The sequence below is a fragment of the Culex quinquefasciatus genome, chromosome 2, assembly GCF_015732765.1.
Source record: "Culex quinquefasciatus strain JHB chromosome 2, VPISU_Cqui_1.0_pri_paternal, whole genome shotgun sequence".
Classification (NCBI taxonomy): Eukaryota; Metazoa; Arthropoda; class Insecta; order Diptera; family Culicidae; genus Culex; species Culex quinquefasciatus.
The window spans coordinates 113,018,496-113,039,961 of NC_051862.1; the positions used below are offsets into that span (position 1 = coordinate 113,018,496).

General features: G+C 44.5%; 1 protein-coding gene across 2 annotated transcripts in view; it reads right to left on the bottom strand.

Moving 5' to 3' along the window:
• LOC119766649 (diuretic hormone class 2) overlaps nt 1-21,466 on the bottom strand; it is a 105,492-nt gene that overhangs the window by 22,672 nt on the left and 61,354 nt on the right. For both annotated transcript variants that reach the window (XM_038251768.1, XM_038251769.1), the window contains exon 2: nt 9,383-9,476. In XM_038251768.1, coding sequence (XP_038107696.1) covers nt 9,383-9,474 — 92 coding nt within the window. In that variant the 5' untranslated portion in view covers nt 9,475-9,476. The remainder of the gene's footprint in view (nt 1-9,382; nt 9,477-21,466) is intronic.

Below are 21,466 nucleotides of genomic sequence, written 5' to 3' on the forward strand. Positions count from 1 at the left end.
TGGTCTCGAGCGCGGCAAGCGCAAAGAGCGTAGAGAGCGCAAAATGCGCCAAAGAGGAAGAGGAGGTGGCGAACAAAGTGAAGTTGCCGGAAGCGTGGCCAAGCGATGGTGAAGGTGACCAACACCAAGAAAACCATCGACACGATCGAAATCGACCTATCCTCAGCGCAGCTGCTCGTCTTCCAGAAGCAGCTCAACAACAACTACTAGGAGTGTATCTTCTTCCACGACCAGATACTGGATCTGGTTGATGATGTGCAGATGCAGAACCACATGGACAACTGCAACAAATTCGAGGAGCACTATGCGGTGGTGCTAACCGCCATGGAGACCGTGTCTCTCGCGCGAGCTGCGCCGGCCCAGCAAGAGAAAGTCGTCTATCAGCAGCAGCCGCTGAAAGTTCCGATGCCAAGCTTCGACGGCAAGTACGCGAATTGGCCGAAATTTAAGTCGATGTTTCTCGACCTGATGAGTCGATCGCGAGACTCCGACGCAATCAAGTTGTACCACCTCGACCTTGGTTCGGCTGCCGGCTTCATGGACGCGAAGAATTGTCGACAACAACTACGAACACGCATGGAACATGCTGGAGGAGCAATACGAGATCTTGCGGATCATCGTCGATACCCACATTCGTAGCCTCCTCAACCTCAAGAAGATGACCAAGGAATCGTACAAGGAGCTGAAAGAGCTTCTGGACGAGTGCACGCGGCACGTCGCGAACCTCGATTACCACGGTCAGGAGCTGACCGGAGTGTCGGAGTTGATGGTAGTTAATCTGCTGTCGGAAGCTCTGGTCAAGGGAACGCGCAAGAATTGTGAGTCGACGCTCGCTCGCGGTGAGTTGCCATCCTACGAGGCCACCGTGGCCTACCTCAAGGCGCAGTGCATCGTGTTGGAGCAGTGCGAGGCTGCAAGCGCACAAACAAAACCTACTGCGGCGCCAAAGACGACGTCATACAAGTCACACGCGGCCACGACAGCAGAGAAAGCATCCACGCAGTGCGACTTCTGCGCTGGCGATCACATTACCTTCAGTTGCCTCGATTTCGCCAAGCTATCAACCAACCAGAGAAACGAAAAGGTGAAGTCGGAGGGGCGGAACAATAGTAAAAAATTAAATAAATTAATTAATTAGCTGCTGAAATTAATTAATTAAAGAGAAATTAACGATTGTTTACGATCCAAATATCGCCACCTCTTTTAAAACCACATTGATTTAACAGTTCGTTATTGCGCACGATTGTTGTTGTTGTTTTTGTTGAATCGCAAGCGGGAGCGAACTTTGTCAGCGTGATCGATGGGAGAACCACGCACCAACCATACCATATCCGAGCAGAACGTCCTTGTGGTCGAGCTGTCGCTTACCTAGGTAGAACTCCTGCCCCGAATCAACTCCAAGTTTTGCATCCCCCTTGCTACCATACAGTTGAATCGTCTCCACGTTCACGCCGAGCTGTCCCTTTGGAATAGCCGTTTCGCTTACCCAAAGAAGAACCCTGTACCAAAAAGCTGCGTGTTATCTTCCCTGTGCGATTGCGTTCCAGCTGCCTCTTCCATCAACGCTATAGACGTGGACTTGTCCCAAATCATGTTCTGCCGCCGGATGAAATCCTGCCCACCTGACAACCGGAATCGGACTTTACCGTGGCCGAACCCATGAACACGGATGACTCTCCGGTGGGGATTGAAATTACGGAGGAAGCGCCGCCGACAGAAGTTCTACAATAAAAAGGCAAACAAAAACCAAACCTTTTTTTTTTTTTGCTGTGAACAGACACGGACCACTGCGACACTTGCGTATCTATTGTAGTATGATCTGTTCTCAGGTTTTCTGTTTTGCTGCTATACACAGCCTGCCGAACGATCGTCTTCTGTAGCGCTATTGTTTGAGCGAGACAGTATTTGACGAATTATTCGAGCAGTTGCCCCCTCTCATTCCGCAGACCAATCCCCCAAATGCCATGCCACACGAGCACGAGGGACCGATCCGAGGACGTGGAGATGAGCGAGATTGAGGGGAAATCTCGTTTATTTTTGACCCATCTAGAGATCGTTACCGATCATATAGCCCAATCTTCAGCTCGAATTTTGCCTGAGAGCATGTGACCGAGTCGAAAGTAGCATTTGAAGCTCTTCTCTGCGTATTGTTACAGAGTTCTTCAACGCTCAGACTCAGTCGCCAACAGATCGTCCGAGAGATTGGATGGGATGGGTTTTGGGGAGGCTTGGGACTTGACAAAGTCAATTCCCGCAGCAGCCGATATCCCCTCTCGACCGCCACCTACCCCTTTTGCCTCGCCAGATGGGTTTCAAGCCATCGACCTTCCGCTTACAAAGCGAAACCCGTACCACTACACCACGGGAGCTCGGAAAAAAAACCAAACCTTAGTTCGTTTTGTGCTGATTTACGCGCGCATCTTGTTTGTGTTGTTTTGCTTTGCAATAAGTTAATCAGTAGTGCAGGGATTATTGTTTAGCGAGCCAAATCTGTTCAACACGAACACCTTGATCGCCCACGGCCTCGCCGCCGGATGTGCCAATGCGTGCCCCCATCTCGAATCCGGTTAACTCAACGGTCCCGATTGCCTGCGACACTCTGCCCAAGGCTGCAGTTTTGGACCCAAAGCGCGTGTTGGCCATTTCCATGCTGGACATTGACCGTGCCGGAGTCGACCCACAAGAGGTCAACATTCCGGTCTTTTCCGCTCGGATATTACCAAGGCCACTTACTTCTCCACGCCGCTGCTGCTGGGCAAGAACGGTCTCGAGAAGAACCTTGGTCTGCCCAAGGTGAACGCCAACGAGAAAGAGCTGCTCAAGAAGGCCATTCAGGAGCTGAAGAAAAACATCCAGAAGGGCGAGGAGTTGGTCAAGAAGAAGTGAATTTTTAGATCAAGTTGAAAATATTTGTAACCAACAATTGAAAACAAAATTTGAAGTACATGATAAAAAGTATCCGCGTATTTGTTTTCTTTGTAGTAAAATTTATTCTCATTCTACATTCTTGGACTTAGCGGCGGCGGCGGGTTTCGGTTCCGTGACGGGGTGGCTTCCTCTAAGTCTCCCTCTACATGGGACAAACTGTGCTGACCTCCGCTAGTAACTTTAAGGATGCGCATGCCCTGCACCTGCTTGCTGACAAGCTGCGTTGTTCGTCTTCCTCGTTGCCAGTTCCAAGTTGCTGGTTCGAGCTCATGCCCCGGGTTCGGAATGGCAGTTCGGGGCAAAGATCTTGGGCCTGTTGAGGTTTTGAAGTAGATTCAGTACGTCGAGGCCCAGATGGCGTCTGCAAGGACTTTCTTGCCTTTCTGGATGAAGATCCCGGCTTCAAGAAGGTCAGTCTTGCCCCGGCAGTATCAACCGGAGGCGGGCCACGACTAGATACGCCGCTTTGCTTGGTAAACCCGACGGTGTTCACGTGGTCGTTTTCTGGGAGGATGACGATTGACAGCCCGAAATGATCTAGATCGGGAGCCACTTCTTGCCCTCGATGGTGAGGCCCATGTTGCCGTTCGAATCCCGGAATGACCTTCAGGCGTAGGCGTGTCTATCTTTCAGCAGACACACGGAATCGCTAGAAATTCGACCACCCTCAGGATCCCCCCCGAACGATGGTTCACTCTAGTAATTACCGTCCGCATCTGGAACATTTTCCGTTTAATTCAAAACAAAACATAAACAATAACATTGCGTGAAATGTCATGTCAACGTCAGAGCTGCCAGTTGATGACATTTCGATCTGTCATTTTTGACAGTGAACCGGCCGTGCCGAGGGGTCATAAAAAGGTTGAGTCATGGTTCAGAGCCTACTGTGTAGTCTTTTATTAATCTATGGTTAAAGAATAGTAATTAATGGCAACAAAATCCCTTAAAAGAGTTCGGTTTAAAAAAAAAAAAGAAAAAAAAAGATGTGCCTTTCTTCCACAGGAACGGAGCGTCCGCTCCAACTTCCGCAATCCAAAGATTGCCAAGCAAACATTCCGGGTGCCGCATCTTGTCATCGTCGCAGCAAGATAAAGAGCAGCAGCACCACCAAGAAAATGAGACCCGCCTGTTGTTGAGTGGTGGTTACAGCAATTACAATTACTTGTTCGGTAACTGGGCTGAGAACGTAGCCCAGTCACCGAATGCTGCTCGCTAACTGGGCTGAACGAAAAATAACGAGGGGACCATCGATGCATAATACTTTTCTGATGAAATATAAAAATATACAAGTAAATCAAATTTATATACAATGTTTACTTTTCACATTTCTTTGATTGTGACTTGAAATTAAATAAAAGATTGTAAAAAGTTTTTTTAAATTATTGAACATGATTTTTGCATCTATTAACCCCTCGGTCATTTCGGTTTGTTTTGGTTTTTTGACGTTTGTCTGCTTTTTAACTGGGCTACGGCCCAGTTATCGAGCGCCTAGTTAAAAAGCAACCCAGTTAAGCAAAGCCCAGTTACCGAACAACTACTGTATCAGCACGTTGCTCCCGAAGCGCGCCGCCACATTACCGTCGGAAGTCTTTTGCGGAATGAAAACGCGCAGTAAGTTGGATGTTGCTCTTGGAAATTTCACCCTTTTTGTTAATTCACTTCTGTACACAGCAACCCAAACCGACCGGAAGTTGCAGCTCCAGCAATCGAAAACCAACCTGCTGCTCGTCTTTTATCGATCATGCGACGCACCATTCGGAATGACAACGTTTAATCTCAACCGCCGCCGCAGCCAACAGTCGTGCCACCCGAGCAAGTACCACCTCCGCAGCAACAATATCGAGCCAGTGCCGGAAACATGTTCCAGCCAAAACAGCATTAGCAGTTCGGGGAAAGAAAAAAAGAATTCAAAGCGCAATCCACAACTGTCTCTCGACTCTGCTCCAACAAGGAGCAGCTCGAGCAGAAGATCCAGGAACTCGCAGAAGCCCTGAAAGCAACCCGACAGAGCAGCCCCTCGCTCCAGGAGTTGCTCGATCGCGAGCAGGCAAAGTGCGAAGAATTGACCTATCAGCTCACCAACCTCAACGCAAAACTCGGCGCGGTAGCGCAGGAAGTCACCCGGCTGACGGACGACCAGGAAAAGCTGCTGACGGCCCACGAAGCGATCAAGTCGAAGCGGGACAGCCTGACCGAGCAGATTGAGGAGCTGACCGTGTCGATGGCGGTGCTGGAGGAAAAATGCCGGCTGGAGGCAGAGTTCGAGCGGCAAGACGGGGAGATGGAAGCGCTCGGGTCGCTTGCAAATGTGAAGCGCTGCCGAAAGATTTTACGTCGGATGGCAGGTGGATATTTCGACGGGTTTGTTACTGTCCTTGAAGGCAGTACAGAACCGTTTCGTGCCGTCTGGGAAGCCGAATAAAGGTAAGCATTTTGTTGTTTAATCTTGGCCCAAGTTTGATTGAATTTTTAATTCTTCCAGGACATCGGCACAGAAAACGAAAAGAACACTTCTCCGGTCAAAAGTGCTTCAGTGATCTCCAAATCCCGGTGGCGGCTTACTGTCCATCCGACGCCAGACGAAATGGTGCAGCATTCAGAAACATGGCCCGGCAGATTGAGCAGCGGACCAGGTTCGAAGTGGAACTCCGGCAGTGGATCTAACACCTACAGAAGTTCCGAGCGCGAGACGATCCTGAACGTAGTGAACCGGTAACCAAGACCGAAATGTCCGGCCACAATCCACCCTACGGGCGGCTCGGTCAGCCGAACTCGAACTGGAACCCACTACAAGTGCCTGCGTAAATTCCGCGACAGCCCAAGCTGGCGCACAAGTCGAGCGACCGATAGATAGCGCGGTCACCGCTCACGTGGCACACCCCGCCCAACCACCAGGACCAGCTCGATGGTGTACCAAGTGACCAGGAAGCGCGGTCGGGTCAATAAGGTTGAGGAAGGTGAGTTGGATGTGGTGTGGTCGCTTGAATCGTCTTAACATTCTCTCTCGTTACAGCATACTGCGAGATCTTCTCCGTTGACACGGATCACCGGTTGGTGGTGCCCTGGCAAGACATTTGCTACTTGCCGCAGGCACGGTGCGTCGGGTCGGTTTTGTACGTTGATGCACGTGCGACCGTTCAAGCAGCACGGCTACCGGTGGACGGACGAAGCCAAGCGGTACTTTAACCGGACGGCCAGCGTGTCATACGTGTTTGAGACGTTGGTCGGGGACCGACTGCCGGAGGAGAGTTCCTACGAGATTGTGCTGTCATGAAGCGGCACGACATTTGCGTTCAACGTGTCGAGTGGGTCCGAATCAGCGGTCGTCGAGCGCACGGTCGAGCGCAAGTCACGGCTGGCGGTGTCGATTCTGCGGTTGGTAAATACGGGTGAGTTGTACGTGACGTTGCAGCAGCACGCAACGGGCATCGAGCGAATGCAGGAGGAAATCCAGAACGTGGTGGAGGACAAGGAGCCGGGTGACAAGACGGACTCGAAGAAGGGCGAGTACCGTTTGGTGTTTCCGACGATGGTTTCAAAGCGTCCGGACGAGAATGGGCACATTGCGTGCGAGTACTACCGGGCGCAGGTCATTGACGATCTCGACGACAGCACGTTCACCGTGTTCCTGATCGACTAGGCCATCACGATGAACATTCACTACTCGAGCATGGCCGCGATCGCCCCAACGTTGAGGCAATTCCATCCTGCCGCCATTTGGTGCTTCCTGGCGTGCGTTGGCCCCATTGGAAATTAACAGAGGTGGAGTTCGTCGGTCATTGTCGCGTTCAAGATGACGTGCGGCAAGTTCAAGCACTTCTCCCTCTCGCTGCACGGACCCAGCGTTCATGGCGCCCTCCCCGTCATCCAACATCAACAACCAGCTCGGTCAGTACGGCTAAGAGAAGTCGTGCGGAACCTACCACGGACGAGCACACGCCAATCGACCGATGGCTCCCAGCCAAACCCATCGAAAAGACCATCACCGTGGGCAAACCTAGCTACGTGGACAACAACGGCCTCATCTACCTGGAGCAGAAACCAGTGTCGAACGCCCTGCGTAAAGTAATCAACGCCATGTTCGCCGACAGCAGCGCCACCGACAAGTTCTACTCGGACAACGAACCGTGCATGGCAAAGTTCCACCAGGACAACAAGTTCGTCCACAAAGCCATCGGCTGTCGCCGCTACAAGGTCCAGTTCATCGACTACGGCAACATTGAAGAGGTGGATATTGCAGACCTGCCCAAGAACGTCAACTGCGGCCGCGTCCCCATCCAGATGAACCGCTACCGCCTCATGAACGTCGCCCCAACGAAGGCAACACCTGGCCGACGGAAGTCCTCGACACGCTGCACTCACTAATCGTTGACAAGCAGTGCGACAACGACATGGACGCATCATGGCCGGCGTCAACGATTTGTAGCACTAATATTTTTCAAAATAAACGTTTTTAAATTTATTTATTTTTTTGATGAAAACTAAAGAAAACTATTTATTTTTGTCTATTCAACAACAGGTGGCAGCACATATTCCCGATATCCAAGAGCTTGCCATTTTTGCCACCAGGGGGCTACTGCCGAATCAAAATTTACACATTGGATGCGTTTCTGCCCAGAATCCAGCCAATTTGTTCCGGGCTGTTTACACGGCGCGATGGTTCAAGCGTGGTCTTGTGCGAAAATGGTTGGATTCTACACTTTTTGGTGTAATTCTTATCTTCAGTGTAGCTTGTAGTGTAGCAGTGTAGCTTAGACGCTGACACGAATTTTGCATCTCCATTCACTAAGACTGTCTGCAGCGCGAAGTTTTATAATTGTTTCAAATTACGAGCAGTTTTAAATTTTTAGAACTGGCGGAAATGAAACTAAAACACGGTGATCGCAACGCGCTGATCTAAATGTTGTTTTAAAAAAATGCTTTTAATTGTGTGCGTATGATTATCAACACAGCATCATAGTGTGTGTGTAAGAATACGTGGATATCTTTATATATCTGATTTTTTTTTAAACTGAGTTCTATTCCAGTTCCAAACCGTCTCACGTTTGAAACAAACTCGTCGAGCAGTTTTATTCCGGTTTCAAAATACTGCTCGAAAAATAAAACTGCAACTGCGTTGCGCGTGGTCTGTTTCAGTTCTATTTGAAAAATGAAACAGCTAGAACAGTCTAGAACCATTCAATTGTTTAAAAACAGTCAACATAGTGTTTAAAGAGGATTTTACGAGTCAGTCATATGACACGAATTGAGTGAGTGTAGCTCATTTTTTCACGTCTCTCATTCTCCAGCAGCCGACCGGCACGAGTCAAGCGGCAGTGGTTGAACAGACACAGTAGGCTTACAGTCACAAGCTAGCAGTGAACTGAACTTTTGGTTTGTCCCCGTTCAGCCCATTTTTCTATCTGGCCCAGTTAACTCAATCCGAATTCTGAAACGGAATCTATTAGAATCGTATACAAATTCCGTTTCAAACGCAACAACCGGTTCCGTGTTCGAACCGGTTGTTGCGATTGAAACGGAATTTGTATACGATTCTAATTAGATTCCGTTTCAGAATTCGGATTGATTTGACTGGGGGGTAGTGGGACGATTCCCAGTCAACTCAATCGGAATCCAATTCGAATCGTTTACGTATTCCGTTTCAAACGCAACAACCGGTACGACATTTTGTACGGTCGCAAATGATTTGATATGGATTTTTAAACAATTTTTTAAACAAAACCTCGAAAAATGCTAAAAAATTAAAAGTTTCAAAATTTAATTTACGAGCCATGGTTTCAACATTTGAATGAAAAAAGTGTTTTAAAATGCATTACACGCCTGTCTAGTTGTTTTGCAATCATTAGTTTCCAAAATATCTAAGAATTAACGAAATTTTTATTTTTTGCCAAAAACAAGTTTTTGCAATGCTGTGCATTTGAGTTGCATAAAAAAATTAATCCAGCTCAAACATGCTAAATATGATTATTCGTGCAGAAAAATTCATTTTAGATTGTTTTAAGTTGATTTAACTTCTATTTTTATAAAAAAAATAGTTTATGAAAAAATGTTTTTTGTCTTTTTGAAGAAAGTGCGATTTTGTAAACAGTGTAATGAAATTTGTAAACAGTGAAATCAAAATCTAAAATCAGCAACATATTATTCGATTTTGTTGTAAATGTTTTCAAAATCGACAACGTTGTTACCAACATCGAAAAAAATGATGACGATTTTGGAAACAATTCAGTGTTTACAAATTCGACAACACATGGTTACAGGATTTCTATCCGTGAAGGATGCTGTCTTTGGACAGGCTACGCTTGTGTTCAATTAAATTAGAATAGATTAGAATCAGAATCACAAGCGCATGTACTCAACTTGGACATAAACTTGGAAAAATATTTGCAATGGCCTAATTATTACCAAATGTCAAAATATTGTGCAGTAATCAAGTTAAAAAAGCCGTAGAAATTACCTTCGTATGGGAGTGGATCGAACACACAGCATGAATTCCATAATAAGAGCCAGTAGCAGGTACAGCAAACATAACAAGTTTGTAGAAAACATTGCTGCAAGTAGAGTTTAATATATGAAGTTTAATACAAATGATGTTCCAAAAAATTACAACAAATTAAAAAAAATAGTTTGTGTGTGCATGTGATCCCGAGCAGACAGAAATAACGTGGGAATAACATTTTTTGATATTTGAAAATACCAGGTCAATAACATTTCATGTTATTTATAACAAGATTTGTTATTCGCCGTTATGATTTTTTTGTTATTGGATTGTTATTGTAATAACAGACTAATAACATTTTTAGTTATTCTTCGAACAAATCTTTGTTATTCTTTTTTAGTTATTTTAACAACAAATCCGATCATCCCAATAACAATTGTAGTTATTTTTCCATAACAAAAAATGTTATTCCAAGGTTGTTTTGGCTTTCAACTAATATCAGACCAATAACAAATATTGTTATGATAACATAAACTGTCTAATATTTTGCAGGAAATGCCATAACACTTTCTGTTATTTTAACAGTATTTGTTATTGAAATGGCATGAAATTAGTTATACTCTTCCCCAGTCAATTCAATTCGAATTCGGAAACGGAATCTAATTAGATTCTAAATAGAATCCGTTTCAAACGCAACAACCGGTTCCGTGTTCGAATCGGTTGTTGCGTTTGAAATGGAATCTAATTCCCGGTCGGAAATGGCGGACGCATTTCTGGCGTTCGTCTGGGGGCATGCGCCAGCCATTTGGCAGAATTTCCCCCAGATTTTTGCCATGATTTCGCAGTCAAATCAATCCGAATTCTGAAATGGAATCTAGTTAGAATCGTAAACAAATTCCATTTCAAACGCAACAACCGATTCGAACACTGAACGATTCTAATAAGATTCCGTTTCAGAATTCGGATTGAGTTAACTGTGCGGTCGTGCACGGTTCAACCGATTGAACCGATTGATTTTGTTGCCAGACAGCTGGCTGAAATTTTGCCCGATTTTCGCCAGATTCGTCTGGCGTTACGCGAAACTTGCGTTGAATAATAAACTTAAGTGTGCCAAGTGTGGCTGAACTGCACGACAAAAGTCCGCCTGCACCAGACACTCAAATTTACCAGATTATTTTCCGAGTGGGTTAGATTCCGTTTCAGAATATGAATTGAACGATTTGGGTCTTCGCTAAAGGGAGCGTTATTTTATCACGTAACGAAAAACATTGGATTTTTTTACCCCTTCCCACCTCGTAACAAAACTCCTGTACAATACAAACCAGTCGTGCATGGTTCAACCGATTCGTCAACCAGATTCGTCTGGCGTTACGCAAAACTTGGCTAGAATTAGTGTGCCAAGTGTGTCTGAACTACACGACAAACGTCCGCCTGCGCCAGACACTCAAATTTACTAAATTATTTTCCGAGTGGGTTGGTTTGACAAAGTCAAACTAAAAAGTTCAAATATTCAGGGTAATAGAGTTATCTACGTGCGCATGTATTGCGTGTACGTACACGAAAAAGATTGAGGTTAAATTTTGTACCCGCCAGCAAAACAAATGGTGCGCTAGTGTGCGTGAGATCGGGCTTAAATAGCTCTATAAGGCTTTCTAGTCAGAAATTTACTAACACACTCAAAGTATGTTTACATGGCAGCTGGACGTTTGTTTGCATCAGATCTCCTATCTCTTTCTAACAAAAGTTTTTTGCAGGCGACTTCTAGCTGTTTTTTTTACTGACCGCCCGATATGTCAACCAACATACTTCGCAGGGCTGTGACAACTACAGCTCGGTCATTGTTTACATCAGGACACTGTGACGAAGAGTTTGTCATTTTTGGGTTAAATTATATTTTTTTCACTGGGCCTAGAAAGCCTTATAAAAATGCCTCAAATAAACTTAAATATGTCTTTATCGAACTTTCTTATAATAATTTCATTTAAGGGGTAGGCGTGGCTGAATGGTTACGCTGTTCGCATTGTAAGCGGAAGGTTCTGGGTTCGATTCCCATCTGCTCCTATCGAGAAATTATGGAAAGAAGGAATTCTGAACACATGAATATGAACGAAACATTCATTAGCTCGCGGCGGGGTTCAATCCCCCGTCCTTAGAGTCAGCAGACAAAAATGCTAACCACCAGACCATCGAGGTTTAGTTGATTAGAAGGATTAAGAATGCTATAAGAATCCAAGAAACTTGATGAGAAACTGAGAACCATAGAACAGACAATGCAATATTGAATGCAAAGTTGAATTCAAGAACTTACTCGGCTGCATACTCGTTAGGTGAATATTGAACTTTCAACACGACCAGAATTCACCACAAAAAGCTTGGTGAACCGAATTGTGGAAAGCTTCCAAAATGAATCCAAGAACATACGAAGAATTAAGGACTATAAATAGATTTTATCGGCCGCATAACTTACCACGGTGAATCCAGGCTTCACACCCGTCTTACTAACACCCTCAAACCTCACGTGATACTTTGTCGAAGACGCAGCCGATTTAGCGGTCTTCATCACTCAAGTATCGGACTAAAATTCCTATCCACTTCCCCGTGTTTTACCACTGGTCGTGGCCGGCGCTGTGATTGGCTAGCACGTAGGGCCATTTGAAAGTTGCGAAGTGGTGATGATTGGTTCCTACTCTTCATCTGTGGTACACGGAGCAATTCTTGGAGGTCCTGGTCAATAACAGAGTAGCAATTACGGGTAGACACCAATGCTATGCTATCCTATGCTTTCTTATAATAATTTCATTTCTTTTACATGCTAAGTGGCATGGCCTAATGCCCTTCATCTTTGTTGTATTTTTCGTTTTATTATTAACTGTTCACATTTATTTTATTTACTTCAAATTGTTTTACATTATTGCATTGAATCGAATACATTTGGGAAAAAAGAAAAAATCACTTTCACAACTAATCCTAACTTAAAACTAAAAAAAAAAAAACATTAAAATATTCATAATCACTAGAACGAGTATACTACGAACTGTATTTTAAGATAAATGCTCCAACCCAATCAAACCGTTCTCCGCTTGACGGGTTCATTCCGCTTCGAATTCCGCTTCGAAAATTGCTTCGAAATTTTCTAAACGGAATCTCCGGTTGGACTCCGTTTAGATTCCGTTTGAGCCATTTTAGTACATTAGCGACACCTGCTGGTGTACGGCAGAACCTCGATGACATTTCGCCGCGTTTCGCCGAAGCGGTTTTCTTGTTGATTTTTTTCAATCAAACGTCAAAGTGTTTTGAAAAAATCAAAAAGCGAAACTTGTTCGATCCTGTTCATTCGCGCCACGTTTTTTCGGGGAAAAAAACTTACTGTGGAAATAACTGGTGAGTTACGCTACGTTTTCTAAGCATTCGGACCATTGACCCAATAACCGATGCCTCCTATTTCAGATTCCTGGCCGTCCTACACGGGCTCGACGGAACCGGCTTCTTCTATGTCTCTTCCAGCCGTATTTTCTCCATCCGCTCGCTCCACTCTGAATCTTATTCCGGCTGAGCTGGACCTTTTGCTAATGCTGAGACAGGCCACCGAAACCTGTGCAACCTTCGTCGGGGTTCTCATTCTGCGGACCACATTCCCGGCGCTGTTGGCGGCACCAAACTCTGCCTTGGTCGACGCCAGTGGCTGAGACGCTTTGGCCGTGATGGCCGATTCAGCCTTGGTCGGACTGGCCTAGAGGCGCTTTTCGGCAGAAGCACGCGTGCACGAATTTGTTCACAGCACAAGTAAGTTTGTTAAAACTTTTTATTTATAATCAAAACCAACTTTGAAATATTTTTAGTACAGGTGGACAATCACGGAGAGTTCCTCGATTTGAACGTTGGTCAACTTTGAATTAAACGGCCGATCTCGATACGCCCTCTGGAAGGTTGTGGCTGCTGGAACCAGCCAGCTGCGGAATGTGTGTGGGCCTAAGGCCTGACCTGGCCTGCTGTCTTTGAAAAGTTGCTGTTTGTCCTTCTGTTTTGCCCAACAAAACGCCGGTCGCGGCGTAATTGCTCGTGCCGCCTCCGGAGAGTGACGCCGTCGTGTCTAAGAACCCGATGGACGGCAAGCTGGCGGTGCTCTACCAAAAGCGCCTGACAGTGTCGGCGTCAGCAGTGACAAGGCTTACCCGTTCAAAAGTATGGCCCAGGCGCGCATGGTTCAGCGGCGGGAGAACACTCGATTACGTCCCAATCCCTTTGTCGTGCCTAACCCTCCGATTGCGTTGGACCGCCAGCACCACCTCCTCCTCCGCCGGCCTACGGGTGAAGAGTGGACCACCTTCGCAGTCGTAACATCTTCCAACACGGATCGCCGGCATTCGAATGCCTGCCAAGCTCCCTAACCTCGATGCGACGACGACGAGCCTCACCTGGACCAAGCGGCCACGTTCCAGTCGACGAAATCATCCGATACGATCGACGGCGGCCAAGACAAAGACGATGGAATCCCGCATGTATCATCGCGGCGTCGAGTACGGTCGAATCGTCCGATGCGACTCTCCAAGTCGGCGGACAAGATAAAATAAAATCCACCTGATCGGAACGAAAACCGACAAGTCTGGAATCGGCTATCCAGATTACGCGGACTCCCAGCAGCAAGAACCCAGTGAAATCAATCCGAATTCTGAAACGGAATCTAATTAGAATCGTGTACAAATTCCGTTTCAAACGCAACAACCGGTTCCGTGTTCGAACCGGTTGTTGCGTTTGAAACGGAATTTGTATACGATTCTAATTAGATTCCGTTCCAGACTTCGGATTGACTTAACTGGGAAGCAGCAGAACGAATTTCACATCATCTCACTCACTAAAGCCTGTGTAGTATTGCGAAAAAAAGATAATTAAAAATGGGGAATCTAAGTACATATAGAAAACCTGTAATGGTTTTGACTTAAGTACGATAGAATTAATAAAAATGCGATAAGCATATAAACAAAATTACAACATGTTTTTTTATGGATGAATTTTAATTCAACCAAAACAAAAAAGAAAATCACTGTATTAAGAACAAGAAGAAGAAGAAGAAGCAGCTGTCAAAACTAACCCGTCCATTCCGTTTCGATTCGGTTTGAATTCCGCTTGAACCGATTTGGGGCGAAAACTCTAACGGAACCGGTTGTTGCGTTTAAAACGGAATGCGGTTTAGAATCTAAATGAACACTTAATTTGAATCGAACTTTTTTCGCTCAAGCGGAATTCTAAATGGAATTTAAACGGAACGCGCTGAGTGGGCAGTTGCGCGCGTTTTTACTGCCGCCCAGTCACGGCGTTCTCACAGGATTCTTACAGAATTCTTACAGAGCGAAAATATTCTTACTAGAACGCTGCCATCATCCTGCTAGAACTTTGCGAGAATTCTCAAAGAATTCTAGCTCAAATGCAATAACCGGTTCTAGCAGAGGTTGGCGAAATCAACCGGTTCTGTGAGAATCCTGCTAGAATTCTGTTAGAACTGTTCTGACAAGCCATCCTGCTAGAATTGTGTCAGTATCCTGCTAGAATGAGCTAGCGAAATTTTCTGCTCGAATCCTGCTAGAATTTTATGAGAAAGTTTGTCAGATTTCTTTTCTTCTTGATGGCTGTCATTAAAAAAAAACAATTACAGAATATAACTTTGATTTCATTTATTTCTTCATTTCTTTTCACAAAAACACATCAGCTTTATAGCATTCCTCTTACTAGTGGTGAAATTCTCACCTCCTGCTATCTTGTGTCCTTGAATGACTGCATCATGCCTGTTTCTGCCATTTGTGGTGAGTGTCTATAGGGCTTCAATCCGGCCATTTTCCGTTGAGAACCTATGACAAAATGATAACAGAGTAATTACAATTTGCTTGATTGCGGAAAGTTAGCAAGGGGGTTCAGGACAATATTACGCCGGAGGAAAACAATCCGAGAACATAACCTCAAAAGCTTTGAAGGTTTCCCGACTACGGACTATCCGTCTTTTTTTTGTGCAGAAATCTTTTAAAATATTCATTAATAGCTTATTTTTTTAACCACCACTTTCAGCAACTTACCTTGTGTAAAAATAAAGATGCTCGTGAAAAACAAACAACTTTTGCACTCTGGCAAAGGCACCGAAAAAATGAAAGATGGCCGAGGAAAATGTGATTGACCACGAGGTTGGCGAAAATGACGTCATTTTCGACAGATTTTTTCTGTTAGAACATTCTGGCAAAATGCTAACAGGATTCGAACAGGCCTGCTAGAATCATTCTAGCAGGATTCTAGCAGAACCAATTTAGCCAGAAATTCTCATGACTGGGCGTTCTTGACAACGGTGCAAGCACCCAGTCAAATCAATCCGAATTCCGAAACGGAATCTAATTAGAATCGTATACAAATTCCGTTTCAAACGCAACAACCGGTTCGAACACGGAACCGGTGGTTGCGTTTGAAACGGAATTTGTATACGATTCTAATTAGATTCCGTTTCAGAATTCGGATTGAGTTAACTGGGTCGTTTCTGCACAAAACGCTGCAGTCCACTCAGCGCGTTCCGTTTGAATTCCGTTTAGAATTCCGCTTGAGCGAAAAAAGTTCGATTCGAATTCTAAATCGCATTCCGTTTCAATTGAATTGTTTGATTATTACCAACATTTTCTGCCATTTGATTCTAATAAAATTCTAGTAGGATTCTAGCAGGATTTTTTGCCATCTCATTCTAGCAAAATTCTTACAGAATTCTAGAAGGAGGCCTGTCAGAATAGTTCTAGCAAAATTCTAGCAGGATTCTAACAGAACCGGTTGATTTCGCCGGCTCCTGCTAGAACCGGTTATTGCATTTGATCTAGAATTCTCTGAGAATTCTTGCAAAGTTCTAGCAGGATGATGGCATAGTTCTAGTAAGAATATTTTCGCTCTGCTAGAATTCTGTAAGAATCTTGTGAGAACGCCTTGACTGGGCAGCGGCATAGCGGGTAGCAAAGAGAAATCCCGAAAAACTGAGAGCAAATTTGCTACCGCGACAGGTACCGCGGTGGGGTTGACGTCGGGTGCAAATTTGATTTGCTTCGATGTTTGCTACCCGCGCTGGAGATGCAATAACAAACCAAAAATAAAGACAAAATGGTTTTCGTCCATTCGTCCGCACGTTCCGTTTGAATTCCGTTTAGAATTGGGTCCTAAAATGAAGCTTAGATTGCTGATATTATTGTTTACAGCGATAAAGCTTATTTTTCTGAGTACAATGACCCTTTGTACGACCACAAAGAGTTTAAAATGGATTTTTAACCAATTTTGAAAAATTAACCTCGCGGTCCTTCTTGACAGAAAAGCTCCTACTTGACAGCTCGTTCCAAGGGGACCATAGTTGATGCATCGAAAAAATGTTGTTTTGTCAAAAAAAAAAAAATTGCATTAAAATGAAAAAAAGTAATACGAAATGGTTTTTAATCGTGTTTTTTACCGTTGTACATAAAAATTTACACAGGGCTTTAGTACCCAATTCCGCTTGAGCGAAAAAAGTTCGATTCGAATTCTAAACAGTGTTCGTTTTAGATTCTAAATCGCATTCCGTTTCAAACGCAACAACCGGTTCCGTTTGAGTTTTCGCCGCAAATCAGTTCAAGCGGAATTCAAACCGAATCGAAACGGAATGGACGGGTTAGTTTTGACAGCTGCTTCCCAGTCAAATCAATCCGGATTCTGAAACGGAATCTAATTAGAATCGTATACAAATTCCGTTTCAAACGCAACAACCGGTTCGAACACGGAACCGGTTGTTGCGTTTGAAACGGAATTTGTATACGATTCTAATTAGATTCCGTTTCAGAATTCGGATTGATTTGACTGGGTTCTTCTTCTTCTTCTTGTTCTTAATATAATGATTTTCTTTTTTGTTTTGGTTGAATTATAATTCAACCAGAAAAAAACATGTTGAAATTTTGTTTATATGTTTATCGCATTTTTATTAATTCTATCGTACTTAAGTTTTCTACACTCAAACCCCGATGGTTTGACACCAACTGTTGTCAAACGAACGGGGTCACGTTTTAGTTTGACACCCCTTTTACACGGAGTTCACACACACTACCAAACGTTTGTTTTGATAGTGTGCGTAAGCGCGGTGTAAAAAGTGACAGTTCGTCACTTTTTAGTTTGACATTGACCAACCAACGGGTAAAAAATAAAAAAATGTCAAACGAAAAAGTGATTAACCACCGGGGGTTGAGTGTATATGTACTTAGCGCCTTTTGAATTATTAATTAAACACGAGTCCCAGCCCCAAATTCCCCATTTTTAATTATCTTTTTTCGCAAAACTACATAGGCTTTAGTGAGTGAGACTAGGGGGGTGCCACTTCGGTTCTGGCGGGTTTCTCACGTCTGAAACTGCTGAAACTGCGTGATCGGCTCCGTCGGCTCCAGATCCGATCCGAACCCACGATTTTTTCCAAGCAAAGTTAACTGAATCCATCTAAGCGTGTACCACTCTGCAGAGCTGTCAATCGTTTTGTTTTCCTCCAGTTTCATCACAAAGTGCAAACGTGTTCAAGTTGAACGGTGTTTTGTAGGTGTTTGGCCAACTGAGTCACTTCCACGGTGGCCAGTTCTCGCTCCAGCAATAACCTTCTCCGACAATGCCGCTTTGTCTTTATCCGGTCCAGGTGCGAGTGCGTCTGGACGATATTCTACCAGTCAGCGGGCAGCGGAACATACGCCGTCGGTTTAATTACGCCGCCTCTGGTGAATCGTCATCTAGCAACTGGGTTGTTGTTCCGGTGGAGGTGCTTCGGGCGTTCCCTTATTTCGCCAACTGGAAGTACCGTGCGAACTAGATTCGGCTCCGATCGGCCAGAACGTACCCGCCCTGATAGAGAAAATGTTCCAAGCCAAGATCTGGGGCATGATGACCGAAAGCGGAAAAACAGTGTGTAACGTACTTCCTGTCCACGAAGGAACGCTTGAGAAGTGACGGCGCGCTCGAGTTGTCCAAATTCGACAAGTCGCTTACCCCCGCCGTCGAACGCCTCGTCGGGAAGGCGTACGCCCTACGCTACTCGCTCGGACTGTTAAGTTGAAGCTCACCTCGGACAAGAGCTAGGTGTCGCAGTTTGGGAACCTGGAAATTTTTGTTTACGAAACTTTTGAAAAATGGCTAAAACTGCAGTAAGTTATGTACAACTATACTAAAGAAAACTATGTATGAAAACCCAGCTCAATTAATTAATCTTGAGGCTGATTCCAGTGACTGTAAAAATGCAGGGATCAAGTCTCCCTAAACGCACTTTTTTAAGTTTTTTGCAGCTAGTTTTAGAAAAAAATGTGTGTAACTGAATCTAAACATTTTTTAATTTTTTTCTTTCTTTTCTACAATGAGTTTTAGTCAATTTCGCACAACTTTCTAGAACAAAGCTAATTGTTTTACCCACATGCTGACGAGATACAGGCTTGGGATCAAGTGTCCCCGGGGATCAAGTCTCCCCACTCTCCCCTATGATGAAAATTTGTAGTTGCTCTGAAGACGGGAGAGCTCGGAAGGCAAAAGGGAAAGCTAATCTAGTAGGTTTTGGCGGTCGAAAGATAGGGTCTCGAAACGTACTATGTTTGTAGTCAAAGGTCGTGACGTACACTCTGTCAGCTAAAACAGTAGGGTGCGATCTCGGGCAATGCCAAAATACACTCAAACCCCGATGGTTTGACACCAACTGTTGTCAAACGAACGGGGTCACGTTTTAGTTTGACACCCCTTTTACACGGAGTTCACACACACTACCAAACGTTTGTTTTGATAGTGTGCGTAAGCGCGGTGTAAAAAGTGACAGTTCGTCACTTTTTAGTTTGACTTTGACCAACCAACGGGGTACAAACTAAAAAAGTGTCAAACGAAAAATTGACCAACCACCGGGGGTTGAGTGTAGTCACTTAGTAGAGACCCAGTTCAGATAGATACAAGTAAAACTATAGGTATGTGCACCGAAAGAAAGTTAGTACCAGATGCGTAGCTAATACTGTTACAGGCCTATAAACTAGTAATCAACAAAAGAAATCTGAAGAACGGAGTTACCTGAAGGCTATTTTATATCTGCTTTGAAAAATCAGTTCGTTTTTCTTTGCATAACTGATTCAAATGTTCAATCAAAATTTTCATAACGATAACTCGTCCAGCTCAAACCATTGTAGGGGTAAGAGGTGGGACCATCATCATCATCATCATCATCAGCATTAGCAAAATGTCCAGCTCAGCCGGAACAAGATTCATAGTGGAGCGAGCGGATGGAGAAAATACGGTTGGAAGAGACATAAAAGAAGCCGGTTCCGTCGAGACCGTGTAGGACGGCCAGGAATCTGAAAGAGGAGGCATCGGTTATTGGGTCAATGGTCCGAATCCTTAGAAAACGTAGCGTAACTCACCAGTTATTTCCACAGTAAGTTTTTTTCCCCGAAAAAACGTGGCGTGAATGAACTGGATCGAACAAGTTTCGCTTTTGACCAATTCTTAGCACTTGTTTACCAAGCAGTCATTTTTTCAAGTTGAACTGGATGGTTCTGATAATTTTCCATGTTTTCCAACTATTTGCACAACACATAAAACATATTTCCACACCAAAGTTCCTATTCTAAACATATCTGTGAGCAATAGTTGTAAAATGTATAACCGCTGGAATTTTTTAATTTTCCCAGCTTTTTTAAATAATTGCTCAAATTAATGGATGGAATGCAGATATTTGATCATTCTAAACGGAATTTTATAGTAAAATGACTCTTTTGACTCTATTGACAAAAGCAGATTCTGTAGATATAAAATTATACAGGACATTTAAAAAGGGGGTATATAGAAGCATTGTCCTGTCACGAAAAATGACAATTGTTTAATTTGCAATAGTTCGTGAAATCGGATTTGCATCATATTTTGGATTCTCTTCGTACTCGAAAAACCCTTTGAAATGCTTATTAGAAATCGAAAATTGGTCAAAAGGAACCAGAGTTACGACTGACGCAAGTTTGCGTTGTCCCGTCACGCCAATTTTTTGGTCAAGGCACGAATTCAAAAAAGGTGCTCATTTGTCGTGTCGATCTAGATTAAATCGACACTCCTGAATCCAAATTTTCCTGAGTCTCAAAGGGAAGCGAGATATTCAAGATGGCGTCTAATATGGCGGCTGAATTGAAAAAAACCACCATGAAAAGATTTTTAAGTTCAATCAACTAGTCAAATTTAACTAATTTGGGGTCGCTGAACTCGAATATTAGCCATATAATACTTCAAAGTACTCAGGGAATGTGCAATCCAAGATGGCGGCCAAGATGGCGAACCTAGTATATTGGAATTTTTTATACAGACATGTAACAGGCAGTCAACAGGTCAAATTTAAATAATTTGGGGATGCTGAACTCGGATATAATCATTAGAATATTCTGAAGTCCTTAGAACAGTCTATGCAGCATAATGCCAAATAGGACACCGGCAAGGTGTCACCAGAAATAATTTTCATTCCATTCTCAAACCTCTTTCAATAAAGATTGTTTTATTAAAAGCTCCGCCTTTTAGTTACTTGGGTTAAGCGTGTCGCCTGCCTGGATAGGCGGGCTGTACTTCACCTGGTTTCGGAGCGCTTTGTTGATCTTCCAGACATCCTTGGCGCCGTTCTCTAGGTTGCGGATGTTGTTGGAAAAATGCTGGTTTCTAGCGATCGAACACTCGAAGCGAATTCGGTTGTTCAGGGACTCGACTATCGCGCCAAGAAGAGGATCGCGTGTGCGATAGCACTGGCGGTGGCGCGTATTCCTCAAAGTGACATACTGGCGTGCTATCTCCGGAAACTTGGATTCTTCGTAGGTTTGAACCGGTACAGCAGGAACGGCAACAGTTCGGCTTCTAAAAGCGAGCATGTGAAGAATTCGACGCAGCGATCGATAGCTTCGGGAATGGCCAGGTTGGTACTAGAGGGGAGGTCAGGTCGATCTTTTCGTTTACGATTCGCTGGAAGGCTTGCCAGTTCGCTCGGTTGTAGCATTTTGTTGTAGGCCGCGCGTGTCGGAACGGCACCGATACATCCACGTCGAAGCGCACCGGTAAGTGGTCGGAGGACAGATCGTTAACCACGGTCAA